General features: G+C 36.2%; 2 protein-coding genes across 2 annotated transcripts; both read right to left on the reverse strand.

Annotated features, from left to right (window-relative positions):
* Positions 1-3,383: 3,383 nt before the first annotated feature.
* Positions 3,384-5,232, reverse strand: LOC138306151 (soma ferritin-like). Its single transcript, XM_069246540.1, has 4 exons — positions 4,996-5,232; positions 4,515-4,661; positions 3,861-3,986; positions 3,384-3,675 (listed from the first exon to the last, which is right to left on the reverse strand). Exons 1-4 carry the CDS (start codon positions 5,098-5,100, stop codon positions 3,538-3,540), a joined length of 516 nt encoding a protein of 171 aa, XP_069102641.1. The 5' UTR covers positions 5,101-5,232; the 3' UTR covers positions 3,384-3,537.
* Positions 5,233-8,718: 3,486 nt separating this feature from the next.
* Positions 8,719-10,356, reverse strand: LOC138306158 (soma ferritin-like). Its single transcript, XM_069246552.1, has 4 exons — positions 10,126-10,356; positions 9,793-9,939; positions 9,449-9,574; positions 8,719-9,081 (listed from the first exon to the last, which is right to left on the reverse strand). The coding sequence occupies exons 1-4, from the start codon at positions 10,228-10,230 to the stop codon at positions 8,944-8,946; spliced, it is 516 nt and encodes a 171-aa protein (XP_069102653.1). The 5' UTR covers positions 10,231-10,356; the 3' UTR covers positions 8,719-8,943.
* Between the last annotated feature and the right edge of the window lie 7,945 nt (positions 10,357-18,301).

Below are 18,301 nucleotides of genomic sequence, written 5' to 3' on the forward strand. Positions count from 1 at the left end.
TTTTAGATATTTTATACCCAATAAATTCGTTGTTAGACCACATGAGTGGATTTTGTGGTATTGATTACTCGTACCTTTATATATATATAATTCGTCTGCCTAATTCAAGCGGGGTCGTAGAGCTCTGCTATGATTTACTGTGTATATATTTCATTACCTTTATCACCCTATAGGATTCCGCGATGCTATTCCCCAGAATGTCATCATATTTTGTTTTAAATATATTTGTGCGATTAGATCTTTGAAAAAATAACAAAGCATGCTAAGATGACAGTATAACTAATGAGTAAACCATAGAAAACGTCCAACGAAGAGGTACAAAAAGACTTGTTAACCTGAAGGATCTCTCCTATACAGACAGATTAAAGAGAAGACTGAGGGCTGATATGGTGGAGACCTTTAAGATCATCAACAAAATCGACATTGTTACCAGTGAGAACATGTGTACTTCAATGAGACACTCTGGTACAAGAGGACAAAAAAAAACCTCTACAAAAAGCCCTTTCGTCTCAATACAGACAGGGATGTTTTCGGTAACAGGATAGTAGAGTCCTGGAATTCTGTCCCTGTTGATGTGGTCAATGCTGGTAACTTGAACATTTTCAACAATAGATTAAACAAGCACTTGAAAAACCACACCACGAAAGTTCTACCATCAACCTAGGAGTAATAGTATATTATACACAAACCTAGGACTTACTATTAAGGATATTAAGCAATCACTAGTTTCTTTTAAAATATTTTACCATTTTTGTAAATACTACTATATATCACTAGTAGCCTTTTCTGTCTTTCAAATGGTGCTGGACTAATGAGAAACTGATGAGGAGAAACTAATGAGTAGTATATATTAAACACCCTGCCTTGAAAATGTCAGACCTGTATGTAAAATATTTAACACTGTTTTCAAAAGTGGGAAGTTTCCTAGCAAATGGTTTGGAGGCAATATTATCCAAATTTTAAAGATAAAGGCTCACTTACGGAACCTAAAAACTATAGACCAATCACAATAGTCAGCTGTAGGAGGAAGTTGTTTACTAGTATTTTGAATGAAAAACTAAGAAATAGTCAGAATAAATAAGCTTAATATGTGATAACCAGTCAGGGTTTCATCAAAATTATTCTACAATTGATAATATTTTTGTTCTTCATTCATTGGTTATTTTGTCACAAATGTATATGTCCAGTGTATATATTTATGGTCTGTTTGACAAAATTGTTGAACCAATTTTATTGCATGGTGGAGAAATATTTGAAACTTTGTAAATTATTACTTTGATTAAAAGCCAGTACTCCTAATTGAATGGTATACGGGGGGCTGGGTAATACCCCACTTGAAATTTCAGTTATCACAAGATTAATTTCATATTGGTCCCAATTGACCCATTCTAAAAGTAGTAGATTTAATGTAATTTTATACAGACTTCTTTTTTACATTCATCATTTTGAAGATATGTATGTTACATATGTATGCTTTGTTAAATCTATACTTAACAAGTGTGGGATAAGCTACTGATGGAATAATGAATTTACTTCTGGTTATAAGCCTTTATGGTTAAAACATGTCATCAAAATCAGATTACATGGCCAGAACTGAGAGAGTGATGTGAAAAGCTCCTCTAAATCTATATGTTATAGATTTTTTTTTTAAATTTTGAAAATTATTTAGATATTTCAGATGATAGAGACAGCATAATATTGTGCAAATTGTGTACAATCAACCATAAATTCATTGTTGAAACAGGCCGATGGCAACAGATTGTATTCTATGAAAGAAAATGTCAACATTGTAATAGGCAGCAAATTGGCGATGAATTCCTTTATTTATTAGAATGTAGTACCTTATATGATCTGCCCAATAACTATACATAGATCAATATTTTTGGCTACGACCAAATGTTATAAAGTTTAATGAACTAATTATATAATGAACTCAAATTACATAACAATACTGAATAAATTGTGTATGTTTATTAGGACAATTAAAGATGCTCCACCGCCGACAGGGCATAAATGATATTTATTATTTGAACAATAATTGGTGTTTAATCATGTATATATGTGCCTAATTAACACAAAAAATAAAAAGGAATAATGTATTTCACCTTTGGTGCATGCGCAATCATTACTTCATTCCATATACGATATAGTGCTACGGATTTTTTTCGGTATGCAATTAATTATTTTTCATATTTTTAACTTGAAGTAAAATTAGAAGTTCAAACTTTTAAATGGTGGTAATGGTGTAAAGTAAGTAATTTTTGTAACTGAAGAAAACTACTAAATCGTCTGCTCCTGTTTTTTATAGTGAAACAAAATTGTCGGCTTTGGAGCATCTTTAACAGTATTATATGTTCTCCTTAGCTCATGTTATTCATATAAACAATTGCTGCTGTATACCTTTATCGAATACTAATGATTGTATATTATATCGTAATATGTTTTCTCTATGTGCATTTATTATTGAAAAAAAGAGAAATAAAATGAATTTGAATTTGTGCAATGCCAATTGATCACCTTATATTCTCCACTCCAGGTTAATTCTTGGAGATTTTATTTAAATTATCTCCACTTCAAGTTAATTCTTATAGATTTTATTGAAAATATTTTAATTCTTGGATACCGAATCAATTGTGGCGTGACCATTAACTCCCATGGACGAGTTCACTCAATATATATATTTCTATTGTTTTTATAATGCAGTGTTTAGTGATTATCATAGCAGGGAAAGGGTCGTCAGAAATGTAAGACTGGCAAAGCATTTGTTCAATTTCAATTATTCAGAAAAATGAAAAGGTTGCTTGCTGGGAACACATTGAAGCCAGATATCAAGCTGATGTGTAGAACTACGAGGCTGGATGTACCAGACGATTATAGGAAGGCCAACTAGATGACACTTTAGAATTTACTAACATAGCCTTTATGTATCCACTATATTAGCTGAATTGTAAGACAAGAAAATTGCTATCGACACTGGTTTTGATGAATTGGTATAACTTTATAATTTTGATAACTTGTTATTTATAGTCATTAAAAATTTTGAATTCACTTTCTCGAGTCTGTGACTGCTTTAAAGTCCAAATTGGATTATATAAAAAATAGAGTTCATAAAATATTTCTAATTATTCATATTTGCAAAAATTGTTATTGTCTAACATAAACAAACGACAACAATAACCTGTGTCAAATATTTGACGGGTAGGTCTAAAACTATAATATAGTCAATAAGTGTAATGGACCCTTGAGTTGTGGCGACATTATTCACGCCTGATATTTCATGTGGAAGACATAGCATAGGTCTGTCTTATTAGATGTGATACGCATGAATGATAATACCATTGTAGCTATCCTTGATTAGAACGAAAGGAAAACAAAAAATTCAGTTTTAATATTTGCATTTTTTTTAATTATTTTTTCTTCACATTTTATTTCCCTGTCATTAATATGTAATTGAATTTAGTAAGTGAAGTTCCAAATAGTAACTATTAACACTTTAGTCGACACCTTTATAGTTCAATAACTTTGTTAGTTTGATGTTTACTCCAGGGATTCTTTGTCGTACAAGTACTCGCCGAGGCCGGAGCCAACACGTTTTAGGTTGGTGATGTGGTCCGAGATCTCCTTGATGGCGTTTACTTGTTCCTCCAAGTATTCGCCCTCCAGGAAATCCATGAACTGGTAAAATATGAAAGATTGTTATAAAGCAAAGAATACTTACATCATGTTACACCACGAACTTAACAAAAAATCAATAAATAAGTTAGACAATACAGCTCATTCAGATTTATGTTGATAGAAATATTGGCGTGTTGTTGGTACAAAAAGATACTTTTTACTGTCACTCTAATTAGTTAACATACCTGGCTGTCACCATGTTTGTCTCCAAGGCCGTGAAGGTCAAGGAGAGACTGGTTGACTTGCTTCTCCAAGGTCAATGCTACCTGCATGGCGTCCAGTCCAGTCCCCCACTCATCTCTGTCTGCTTTCTGTAAAGGGTTGGGCAGGCGATTACATACGTATATTACTTATGCTCTGTCGAAAGGCAAGCACCAAGTGACCATGTCGTACGGGATACAGTGAGGTATGAACGCCGACACACACACTTGAGTATTTGTAATAAAGGTGACAGACACTAAATGGTTTCACAGTAATAAGAGAAACTACCAACTCAAAATATTATATCTATCCAATAAAATGTTTGAGTTCTACTTGAAATAATTGAAAAAGTAACATAACAAAACCAAAAACAAACTGCGTAAATGTATATACCAGGAAGCCTATATTATCCACGTAAACTATTCAAGTGGTACTTATTGAAGTTTTATACGATCGTAAATACTCAGGAAACCACACTTAATGAAGTTTTATACGATCGTAAATACTCAGGAAACCACTATGAATAAATAAATAAATAAATGATAGCACACAGAAAATATCATAACATATTAAAAACTCTGGGACATAACAAGACTGTTATGCGAACAAAAACATGAGTTATGATAGCACGTGCTGACCTTGATGTCCTGAAGGACAACCCTGCCTCCTCTCTTGTTCTGGTACTTCATGAACTTCTCAGCATGTTCACGTTCCTCATCGGAGGCTTTCTTGAAGTATTTGGCGAATCCTGGCAACGCCACATCGTCACGGTCGAAGTAGAAGGACTGCAAAATTACATAATTGACCTTACTTACACATTTATTAGGTTATCTCTAACAGAGCAAAGTCATCGTTATCTAAGACTAAGGACGGATGGACAATCATAAACAATCATAAGGTTACATTAACAATGCTGAGGAGATATCAATTAATTCATTACAAATGAGATCAACACGAAAACCCGGATTACATTTGTTAATAATCACACACATAAACACTTATGAAACATAAAAAAAATGATGATAATCACAAACAGGAACACATTAATATATTAAAAAGTGTTTCTTAAGTTTTCGTTTATGCTATTAAAGGAAAACTAAAATGTAGATGACAACTCACCATGGACTGGTAGACATAACCGGCGTACAGTTCCAAGTTGATCTGGCGGTTGATTCCAGCCTCGGTTTCGGCATGGAAGTTTTGGCGTGGTTGACTGACGGCCATTTTGACGTTTTAGGTGGTAGCGTTTCACGAAGATGTTACAAAATAAAGTTGTAGAGAGACAATATGTTTGTCTGTACGTTCACTGACGCAGCGAGACAAAATATCGAGGTGAATACTTGTTTCGATACTACAAACCCTTATATAGCCGTTTGATGATCACGTGACATAATGTTATCAACCGGTCACGTTGTATGTAAACTTTGGAGCATCCAGAGTATAGTCCATGGAGATAACGTGTGATGAAACACTAAATCGGTGAGGTTAACTAACTGGCCACTGATGTAAGCAACACGTGTTAGTTAGAGCCTCAAACGGACAAAATGTACCTACCAATACCCGCACGCCACCAAAGGATGTGCTGGTCTTCAATTGGGATTGGCGCAAACGACAGGACATGCATAAAATCGCCAAAAAGATGAATAGGAGTATGAATAGAAGTGAACGGGCATAATAATAATATTGAAAACCTCCCACTAGTAGCCATCAAGGATTGTCTAGTATATTGGACACCTTTTCATAATATAACTATATACAAATAAAGAGACAGATAATTAGTTAAAGTCAAAGTCGATACGCGTTACCATACTATCTGAGTTTGATGTTAAACAGACCCTTGATATGCACGTGTTGGGTCAGACAAAGTATGGCATACTAAAAGAACGTGTTCAGAACATTGATGAAATGTTCAATGTTTTTCGAGTGTATGTGTCAACTGGCATCATGAAAACACCAGTCTGAATTACCACAACAAGGAGATCAAGCTAGCTAATCAGAAGGTTCTGATGTTTGTCAATCATCAATAAAGCACAAAACACCAATATTTATAAACAAAATGTTTGAGCAGAATTATGTTCACAAATTAGTAATCAATAACTGTTAATACGTCTTTTAATCGTTATATATCCCACGAACGGTATGTGTCAGCAAGTTTCCAAGCTATGGAAAAAGGTTATGCAATGTAACTTGTCGTTAATAAACGTTTATGTCATTTATGTGGGTCATGCAAGACATGTTTGTATTCCTACAGTGGTGTCGGGGAATCTATAGTTACACCATCACGTTAGATACCACATAGGTGACCTCTTTTCGTGTTTATTGTTTTTGTTGTCGATATTTCGGGTTTCTCCTTGACTTGTAAGCACCAAAGTAATGTCCCCATACATCAGATTGTGGGTTATCACATCAGATATACGATATAGATGACCTCTACACAATAATGTTATCATTGTATCAATTCTGTAATCCTGTACGAGACGGCATGTCAATGTGCGTCTATCTGTGGTTGTTATAGATATGTCTGTGGTGACATTGCTTCACTATTGATCATGTTTTCGTTTGTTTATTGAATGAAATAAACGTAGCTAATGCTTATAATCTCGTAGCGAAACATTCTGTGTGAAATGAAATGTGTTATGTGATCGACATTACAAAAATGTACCTAGTATCGTACAAAAGTAATAATTTTGTCATTGCTGATGCTGGGGAATGTCATAATGCATGGGTGAATGTCTAAATAGTTTCTTATATATATAACTTATACATATACATATTAATTATTTAAACTTTTAGGAATTACTCAGAGATTCCAACATTTTATCTTTGATACTTTTTTTTATTAAACAGCAATAAGAAAAATTTTCCTATTAAATAAATTAAGATATATTGTTTTATTAAGCATTAACTTGCTGTTGTCCTCAAAGATAAAAATTTATCACCATGATAACTTTTTTATTATAACACTATATTTGTATTTGCACGTTTTGTTTTATTTTGACAATGTGACGGTATGCTGAAACAATATGTTAAATAATGTATTATAAACATGTTGGCCGCTACATCAGGACTCAGAACAATATATATGTTGTTGGTATGGCAAGTAGTATGGTTGACAAAGCTAATGGATTGTCGTTATTGCAGCATAGATTTGTGTAATCTGCCGTAACTGGGCGAAAATCTTATGATTTGATAGATGAAGCTGTAAAAAATCATTCAAATGGCTTCAGATGTAAACTTTTAGTTACAATACAAGAACTATGTATCGTAAAATTGTTATTTTTATGTCTTGTGTATGTTAAGATGGAACCTTCTCGCAGAAATCACTTTACAATTAATAATATCACTGTCATAATGTAAAATGAAATTGCAAACCACACTTTAGCTTCATTGTCTGACCTTGTGTACTCATTTCACTTCACTATATATGTTTTAATGATTTTTGGCAGTGTTACCAAAACTTATTTATGCCTGTAAAATTAAAAAAAATGCATTGAAATTATTGTAATTCTCAAAATGTTGGTCACTTTTGCTGATTAATAACATATTAAAAGCTCATTTTGAATCGTGAGTATAAAATATACGGCACATTCAGTATAATTTTAACTACTAGCTTACATAAATCAATTGTGAACATGGGACGAGTCCGTTTAAAGTAAGCAATATATGGACTGTTTTCTACATGATTATTTGTTATGACAGACCACATTTTTGAAAATATTTCTTGTACAAGATTATTTCAATCTAATTAAAATTAGACTTGTAATTCCGCTCCACGGCGATGCTCTAGGGTACGCTCCAATGCAAGATCGTACCGTAGGGCATCATAGTAGAGCGGGATAGCAACGTTATTATTATCATCATTTAAGATTTTAATTATTTCTGTATTATGATTATTATTATTGTCATATAAAATGTTTTTGATATAAATCTATAAAACGTACTACGAATTTTCGGGTCCATAGCAATTCGTTATATACGTGTTTTAATCCATATAAGTTTTGGGAATAAGATAATCAAGAAATCCTTCTTTTTTAGAAAGTGCCTTACCAATTAAGACCATGTATATTACACATGGCATATGGCAATCAGGAGAGGGGAAGCATTAACTCTGCATGCCTATAACTTACTAAGTACTTCCTGGATGCAGTTGAACAGAACTAAGTTGATCACAAGAGTGTATTCAAGTTACTGTTAGCGCGAAATTTATTGTGTAGCTCGTAAATGATTAGAGATATATATTAAAATGTGCGATTTAGAAGAAAAAGTGCAGCATGTTCCGATTATATTTTCTGCCACAAATGTATACGCAGTGCGTGTGTGTATGTTGTTATTGGAGTATCACTCGCTGATAACACAGCAATTTTGGAGTATCACCCGCTGATAACACAGCAATTGGAGTATCACCCGCTGATAACACAGCAATTGGAGTATCACCCGCTGATAACAAGGCGATTGGAGTATCACCCGCTGATAACACAGCGATTGGAGTATCATCCACTGATAGCACAGCGGTTCACTGATGTGACATATTGAGGTTACATAGTCTGGTGCATGGCATTGAAGCAATGAAAACACAATGCTAACTGCCCCACTACAATGGTCATGCATGCAACGAAACACAAATCAGGAGTCTCTTTGATATATTTAATAACAAAGTAAACGTTAAGTCAATAGCGAGAAACAAATACTATTCTATAACCAATGAGATTCTTGAAGTGTCGCACTTTTTTTTATTATATTTATAAAATGTATTTTGCCATATTTTGCCATTTGTTGTATCTGATACTCGTTGTTACCCTGACTTTAATCATTAAGCTAAAATAAACAACAAACAACATAGGATATATTTTGCAATTTTTATTGTCTACTTTTTTTTTTTAATTTAATTGTATTGATTAACATCAATAGATTATAAACACATCCTTCGTTGATTTCAAGATTATTTAAAATGATGTTATTTTTGGTTTATTTTAATAAAAAAAGTTCTAGGGGATACATTGAGGGTAGAGTTTTTTTTAATGTCCAATGTTTATTCCAGTTAAGTTGCCATGGTAAGGCAGACATTATTTACTCTAGGGATTTCTTGTCGAACATGTACTCGCCGAGCCCGGTACCGACACGTTTCAGGTTGGTGATGTGGTCCGAAATCTTCTTGATGTCCTCGACCTGTTCCTCCAGGTATTCACCCTCCAGGAAGTCCATAAACTGTGGAGGATAATAATAAAATGTTATTTTTCTAGATGGATTTCCATTTACAATGGTACATGTATATGGCAAGTAAATCATAGCATCAATCCAAGTTAAAAACATTTCTAATTGTTTGCAATGTTGTCAATAAAAAAAACTTCAGTTTGTAAGCCAAGTCATTGCAAATGCACATATTTTATTTACCAAATTTAATATTCACATTTCCGTACAAAATATATGTAAAACTCAATCGAAACGCGATATAAAACTTGATGTTTCCTGTTGTAACTTCACAAACAGCGAAGCCAATTACACTATTCAATAGATATCAAAGATTGAAATCTCTCGTACAGAACTGTGAGAAAATAACAGACTGAATATTTACCTGTTTGTCACCATGTTTATCCCCCACGGCGTGAAGGTCAAGGAGAGACTGGTTGACGTTCTTCTCCAAGGACAGGGAACACTGCATGGCATTCAGTCCAGTTCCCCACTCATCGTGGTCAGGCTTCTATAAACGAGATTCAGTATACATTCGTACCAACATTCATTTGTTACTATTTGAGACGCTATGCTATACGAACTAATTTTACAGTGTAATGCCATTTATGATATAAGATAATTAGGAACATTGGCTGACAGTTTTATTTTTCAAAGTTTGTATAATGGTTTGATCCACATTAAAATGAGACACAACTCCTACTCAGAACTAGGGTTGGATTGACTGACCTTGATGTCCTGAAGGACAACTCTGCCTCCTCTCTTGTTCTGGTACTTCATGAACTTCTCGGCATGTTCACGCTCTTCATCAGATTTCTCCTTGAAGTATTTGGCAAATCCTGGCAACGCCACATCGTCACGGTCGAAGTAAAAGGACTGAGAAATATAAACAAAGACTTTTATAGATAACAAATATTAACAGATTAAGTTTCATTGCAACAAAATGTGGTTGAGGTAATGCTCTGAACTAAATCATATTGAAAATGAAAATTGAAGCATGACTTCTGTTATTCCAAACAGAAACCACAACTACTAGATAATGGTTGTGACGTCATATCTTACCATGGACTGGTAGCTATAGCTGGCGTACAGCTCCATGTTTATCTGACGGTTGATTCCAGCCTCGGTTTCAGCATGGAAGTTCTGGCGGGGTTGACTGTCAGCCATGTTAATGCTAGCTAGGATGTTACGGTTTTACAAAGATGGTACAAAGAAAATTTGTTGGAAGTCAATATGTTTGTCTGTACGTTCACTGACGCAGCGAGACAATATATCTATGTGTAAAGAGAGGCCTGTTGGCCTTTTATAGTTGGCCTCAAGTCGATAACTGCTCACGTGATCGTGCACTGATAGTAAAGACATCATGTGACTTAAAATAACGTCTGCAGCATTTATATAGACATTAATCTATCAATGTGTACACACAAACACGTCCGGATATAAGCACTTTGCAGATTAATTAGTTCAGTTTTAGAGTTAATTGATACGTTATGTTATATTTTTTAAAATATATTTTCAATGAAATCTGTTCACGCTCCATTCTAATACATAGCACTTATCTCTCCCATCCTAATGAACAGTTGCCCAGAACAAAGATCGCTCGGGCATATGTTTACGGTATAGTGGCGCACTGCATCTAATGCAGATATACCAGACAAGGTAGAAAGTTAAATATATCCACAAGATCCGATCAGGCAACACTAAAACACTAAAAATGTGGATGGCTCATTTCTCCAATATTAGTTCAGTCCAACATCTGTGGCAAATTTCTCATTTGACAAAAACCACGATTGTTCTGCCTCATCAAAAATGGAGTAAACGATTTTATGAGACACTACGATGACGTCATTGACATCAATTATTTTAAACACTATATCCGTACATACATTTTTACAACTCAAGGATTGATATTCAAGTAATCGACGATGATATGAACCCTGCATCCACCTACCTCACCTACATTTGGAAAAAAATCTCTTCTGTTTGATACAAAATTTGGTTCATACATGTACGGTGGTCAATGTTACTGCTTACAGGTGGAAACGTTTTCCAAGATGTTTTTCATGGTTGTGTACTGGACTGTAACATTACAAATAAATGTAAATACTTACTCTATGTCAATGGATATTCCATTTAATGGAATTATAAGAAGATGTGGTGGCTATATTCTATGAGTAAATAACGCTTAATATTATTTTTGCTATTACCTAAGTGTTAGACCCATCAATTAATACCCATTTTGTTGTAACTAAATTGATAATCAGTATGGACATAACACAAGTGTAATTTGTATAAGAAACTGTTGGCTTCCAATATGAAATATTTAATGATTGACCAAAACAAACAATAGCTGGTGAAATCTAGTTTCATCTAGGTGTTCTTTGTCATTCTTCTTTCCTTTTTTATCAGTTTTCTCTCTTCCCGCCTTTCCCTTCAGCTCCTAGATATTAAAAACATATTTAATCAACATGAGTCATGACTAACATGTGTATCATTCGTTTTCTGTATTGGGAGAGGAAATAAGTATACGTTGAAAATAAATGTGCGATTCCTACACATATTTCAGCAATAAAACTGAGACAAATTCATTCAGACAATTTTAGTCAATAACGTGAGGCAAATGAGCTGTAACTTTTTATACTTTAGCCATAAGATTTTTATGTAGTCTGTCATTTGTTTAATTGTACTTCATTTTCCTGTCTGAATCCTCAAGGTAAAATTAAAGCAGAAATTAACTAGGGCGCATTATGAAGATTGTCTGCAAAGCTCTGGCATCTATATAGGCCATAGATGCCTTAGGAAGATTATTTAATGCTTCAGTATACGACCTGACGTTAAAAAGGCATTTTTGTTCTTCTATATAGCCGGTCTGACGTTGATATCTGTCGACCTGATCATATCGTCAACACGTATAATTTGACCTCATAACGGCTTCAAACTACCCTACTGCATTAGTTTGCTGGTTTGCCCACTGTCAGTATAACGTGACCGGGTGTGGTTTCCATTGTCTTAGGCAGTATTATTCATCAAGATTGCACTACAAAATGGACAAGGGACACACCATGACAATATTATACTCCCACAAAGCACGTAACCTAAAGACACGCCATGACAATATTATACTCCCACAAAGCACACTGTAAACTAAAGACACAGCATTACAATATCATACTCACACAAAGCACGTAACCTAAAGACACACCATGACAATATCATACTCCCACAAAGCACGTAACCTAAAGACACACCATGACAATATCATACTCCCACAAAGCACGTAACCTAAAGACACACCATGACAATATCATACTCCCACAAAGCACGTAACCTAAAGACACACCATGACAATATTATACTCCCACAAAGCACGTAACCTAAAGACACACCATGACAATATCATACTCACACAAAGCACACTGTAACCTTAAGACGCAGCATTACAATATCATACTCCCACAAAGCACACTGTAACCTTAAGACACACCATGACAATATTATACTCCCACAAAGCACGTAACCTAAAGACACACCATGACAATATTATACTTCCACAAAGCACGTAGACTAAAGACACACCATGACAATATTATACTTCCACAAAGCACGTAGACTAAAGACACACCATGACAATATTATACTCACACAAAGCACACTGTAACCTAAAGACACACCATGACAATATTATACTCCCACAAAGCACGTAACCTAAAGACACACCATGACAATATCATACTCCCACAAAGCACACTGTAACCTAAAGACACAGCATTACAATATCATACTCCCACAAAGCACGTAACCTAAAGACACACCATGACAATATCATACTCACACAAAGCACACTGTAACCTAAAGACACACCATGACAATATCATACTCCCACAAAGCACACTGTAACCTAAAGACGCAGCATTACAATATCATACTCCCACAAAGCACACTGTAACCTAAAGACACACCATGACAATATTATACTCACACAAAGCACACTGTAACCTTAAGACGCAGCATTACAATATCATACTCCCACAAAGCACACTGTAACCTTAAGACACACCATGACAATATCATACTCCCACAAAGCACACTGTAACCTAAAGACACACCATGACAATATTATACTCCCACAAAGCACGTAACCTAAAGACACACCATGACAATATCATACTCCCACAAAGCACACTGTAACCTAAAGACACACCATGACAATATCATACTCCCACAAAGCACGTAACCTAAAGACACACCATGACAATATCATACTCACACAAAGCACGTAACCTAAAGACACACCATGACAATATCATACTCCCACAAAGCACACTGTAACCTAAAGACACACCATGACAATATCATACTCCCACAAAGCACACTGTAACCTAAAGACACACCATGACAATATCATACTCCCACAAAGCACACTGTAACCTAAAGACGCAGCATTACAATATCATACTCCCACAAAGCACACTGTAACCTTAAGACACACCATGACAATATTATACTCCCACAAAGCACGTAACCTAAAGACACACCATGACAATATTATACTCCACAAAGCACACTGTAACCTAAAGACACACCATGACAATATTATACTCACACAAAGCACACTGTAACCTAAAGACACACCATGACAATATCATACTCCCACAAAGCACACTGTAACCTAAAGACACACCATGACAATATTATACTCCCACAAAGCACACTGTAACCTAAAGACACACCATGACAATATCATACTCCCACAAAGCACACTGTAACCTAAAGACACACCATGACAATATCATACTCCCACAAAGCACGTAACCTAAAGACACACCATGACAATATCATACTCCCACAAAGCACGTAACCTAAAGACACACCATGACAATATCATACTCCCACAAAGCACACGTAACCTAAAGACACACCATGACAATATCATACTCCCACAAAGCACGTAACCTAAAGACACACCATGACAATATCATACTCCCACAAAGCACGTAACCTAAAGACACACATGACATAATCATACTCCCACAAAGCACGTAACCTAAAGACACACCATGACAATATCATACTCCCACAAAGCAAGTAACCTAAAGACACACCATGACAATAATACTCACGTACCTAAAGACACACCATGACAATATATACTCCCACAAAGCACGTAACCTAAAGACACACCATGACAATATCATACTCCCACAAAGCACACTGTAACCTAAAGACACACCATGACAATATCATACTCCCACAAAGCACACTGTAACCTAAAGACACACCATGACAATATCATACTCCCACAAAGCACGTAACCTAAAGACACACCATGACAATATCATACTCCCACAAAGCACGTAGACTAAAGACACACCATGACAATATCATACTCCCACAAAGCACGTAACCTAAAGACACACCATTGACAATATCATACTCCCACAAAGCACGTAACCTAAAGACACACCATGACAATATCATACTCCCACAAAGCACGTAACCTAAAGACACACCATGACAATATCATACTCCCACAAAGCACACTGTAACCTAAAGACACACCATGACAATATCATACTCCCACAAAGCACACTGTAACCTAAAGACACACCATGACAATATCATACTCCCACAAAGCACACTGTAACCTAAAGACACACCATGACAATATCATACTCCCACAAAGCACGTAACCTAAAGACACACCATGACAATATCATACTCCCACAAAGCACGTAACCTAAAGACACACCATGACAATATCATACTCCCACAAAGCACGTAACCTAAAGACACACCATGACAATATTATACTCCCACAAAGCACACTGTAACCTAAAGACACACCATGACAATATCATACTCCCACAAAGCACACTGTAACCTAAAGACACACCATGACAATATCATACTCCCACAAAGCACACTGTAACCTAAAGACACACCATGACAATATCATACTCCCACAAAGCACACTGTAACCTAAAGACACACCATGACAATATCATACTCCCACAAAGCACGTAACCTAAAGACACACCATGACAATACAATATTATACTCCCACAAAGCACGTAACCTAAAGACACACCATGACAATATCATACTCCCACAAAGCACACTGTAACCTAAAGACACACCATGACAATATCATACTCCCACAAAGCACACTGTAACCTAAAGACACACCATGACAATATCATACTCCCACAAAGCACACTGTAACCTAAAGACACACCATGACAATATCATACTCCCACAAAGCACGTAACCTAAAGACACACCATGACAATATCATACTCCCACAAAGCACACTGTAACCTAAAGACACACCATGACAATATCATACTCCCACAAAGCACACTGTAACCTAAAGACACACCATGACAATATCATACTCCCACAAAGCACACTGTAACCTAAAGACACACCATGACAATATCATACTCCCACAAAGCACACTGTAACCTAAAGACACACCATGACAATATCATACTCCCACAAAGCACACTGTAACCTAAAGACACACCATGACAATATTATACTCCCACAAAGCACACTGTAACCTAAAGACACACCATGACAATATCATACTCCCACAAAGCACACTGTAACCTAAAGACACACCATGACAATATCATACTCCCACAAAGCACACTGTAACCTAAAGACACACCATGACAATATCATACTCCCACAAAGCACACTGTAACCTAAAGACACACCATGACAATATCATACTCCCACAAAGCACACTGTAACCTAAAGACACACCATGACAATATCATACTCCCACAAAGCACGTAACCTAAAGACACACCATGACAATATCATACTCCCACAAAGCACACTGTAACCTAAAGACACACCATGACAATATCATACTCCCACAAAGCACGTAACCTAAAGACACACCATGACAATATCATACTCCCACAAAGCACACTGTAACCTAAAGACACACCATGACAATATTATACTCCCACAAAGCACGTAACCTAAAGACACACCATGACAATATCATACTCCCACAAAGCACACTGTAACCTAAAGACACACCATGACAATATCATACTCACACAAAGCACACTGTAACCTAAAGACACACCATGACAATATCATACTCCCACAAAGCACGTAACCTAAAGACACACCATGACAATATCATACTCCCACAAAGCACGTAACCTAAAGACACACCATGACAATATCATACTCCCACAAAGCACACTGTAACCTAAAGACACACCATGACAATATTATACTCCCACAAAGCACGTAACCTAAAGACACACCATGACAATATCATACTCCCACAAAGCACGTAACCTAAAGACACACCATGACAATATATACTCCCAAAGCACGAACCTAAAGACCACATACATACATACTCCACAAAGCACTGTAACCTAAAGACACACCATGACAATATCATACTCCCACAAAGCACGTAACCTAAAGACACACCATGACAATATCATACTCCCACAAAGCACTGTAACCTAAAGACACACCATGACAATATCATACTCCCACAAAGCACACTGTAACCTAAAGACACACCATGACAATATCATACTCCCACAAAGCACACTGTAACCTAAAGACACACCATGACAATATCATACTCCCACAAAGCACACGTAACCTAAAGACACACCATGACAATATCATACTCCCACAAAGCACACTGTAACCTAAAGACACACCATGACAATATCATACTCCCACAAAGCACACTGTAACCTAAAGACACACCATGACAATATCATACTCCCACAAAGCACGTAACCTAAAGACACACCATGACAATATCATACTCCCACAAAGCACACTGTAACCTAAAGACACACCATGACAATATTATACTCCCACAAAGCACACTGTAACCTAAAGACACACCATGACAATATCATACTCCCACAAAGCACGTAACCTAAAGACACACCATGACAATATCATACTCCCACAAAGCACGTAACCTAAAGACACACCATGACAATATCATACTCCCACAAAGCACGTAACCTAAAGACACACCATGACAATATCATACTCCCACAAAGCACACTGTAACCTAAAGACACACCATGACAATATCATACTCCCACAAAGCACACTGTAACCTAAAGACACACCATGACAATATCATACTCCCACAAAGCACGTAACCTAAAGACACACCATGACAATATCATACTCCCACAAAGCACACTGTAACCTAAAGACACACCATGACAATATCATACTCCCACAAAGCACACTGTAACCTAAAGACACACCATGACAATATCATACTCCCACAAAGCACTGTAACCTAAAGACACACCATGACAATATCATACTCCCACAAAGCACACTGTAACCTAAAGACACACCATGACAATATCATACTCCCACAAAGCACTGTAACCTAAAGACACACCATGACAATATCATACTCCCACAAAGCACGTAACCTAAAGACACACCATGACAATATTATACTCCCACAAAGCACGTAACCTAAAGACACACCATGACAATATCATACTCCCACAAAGCACGTAACCTAAAGACACACCATGACAATATCATACTCCCACAAAGCACGTAACCTAAAGACACACCATGACAATATCATACTCCCACAAAGCACGTACGTAACCTAAAGACACACCATGACAATATCATACTCCCACAAAGCACACTGTAACCTAAAGACACACCATGACAATATCATACTCCCACAAAGCACACGTAACCTAAAGACACACCATGACAATATCATACTCCCACAAAGCACTGTAACCTAAAGACACACCATGACAAATATCATACTCCCACAAAGCACACTGTAACCTAAAGACACACCATGACAATATCATACTCCCACAAAGCACACTGTAACCTAAAGACACACCATGACAATATCATACTCCCACAAAGCACGTAACCTAAAGACACACCATGACAATATCATACTCCCACAAAGCACACTGTAACCTAAAGACACACCATGACAATATCATACTCCCACAAAGCACACTGTAACCTAAAGACACACCATGACAATATCATACTCCCACAAAGCACACTGTAACCTAAAGACACACCATGACAATATCATACTCCCACAAAGCACGTAACCTAAAGACACACCATGACAATATCATACTCCCACAAAGCACGTAACCTAAAGACACACCATGACAATATCATACTCCCACAAAGCACGTAACCTAAAGACACACCATGA

The sequence above is a fragment of the Argopecten irradians genome, chromosome 1 (genome assembly GCF_041381155.1).
Source record: "Argopecten irradians isolate NY chromosome 1, Ai_NY, whole genome shotgun sequence".
Classification (NCBI taxonomy): Eukaryota; Metazoa; Mollusca; class Bivalvia; order Pectinida; family Pectinidae; genus Argopecten; species Argopecten irradians.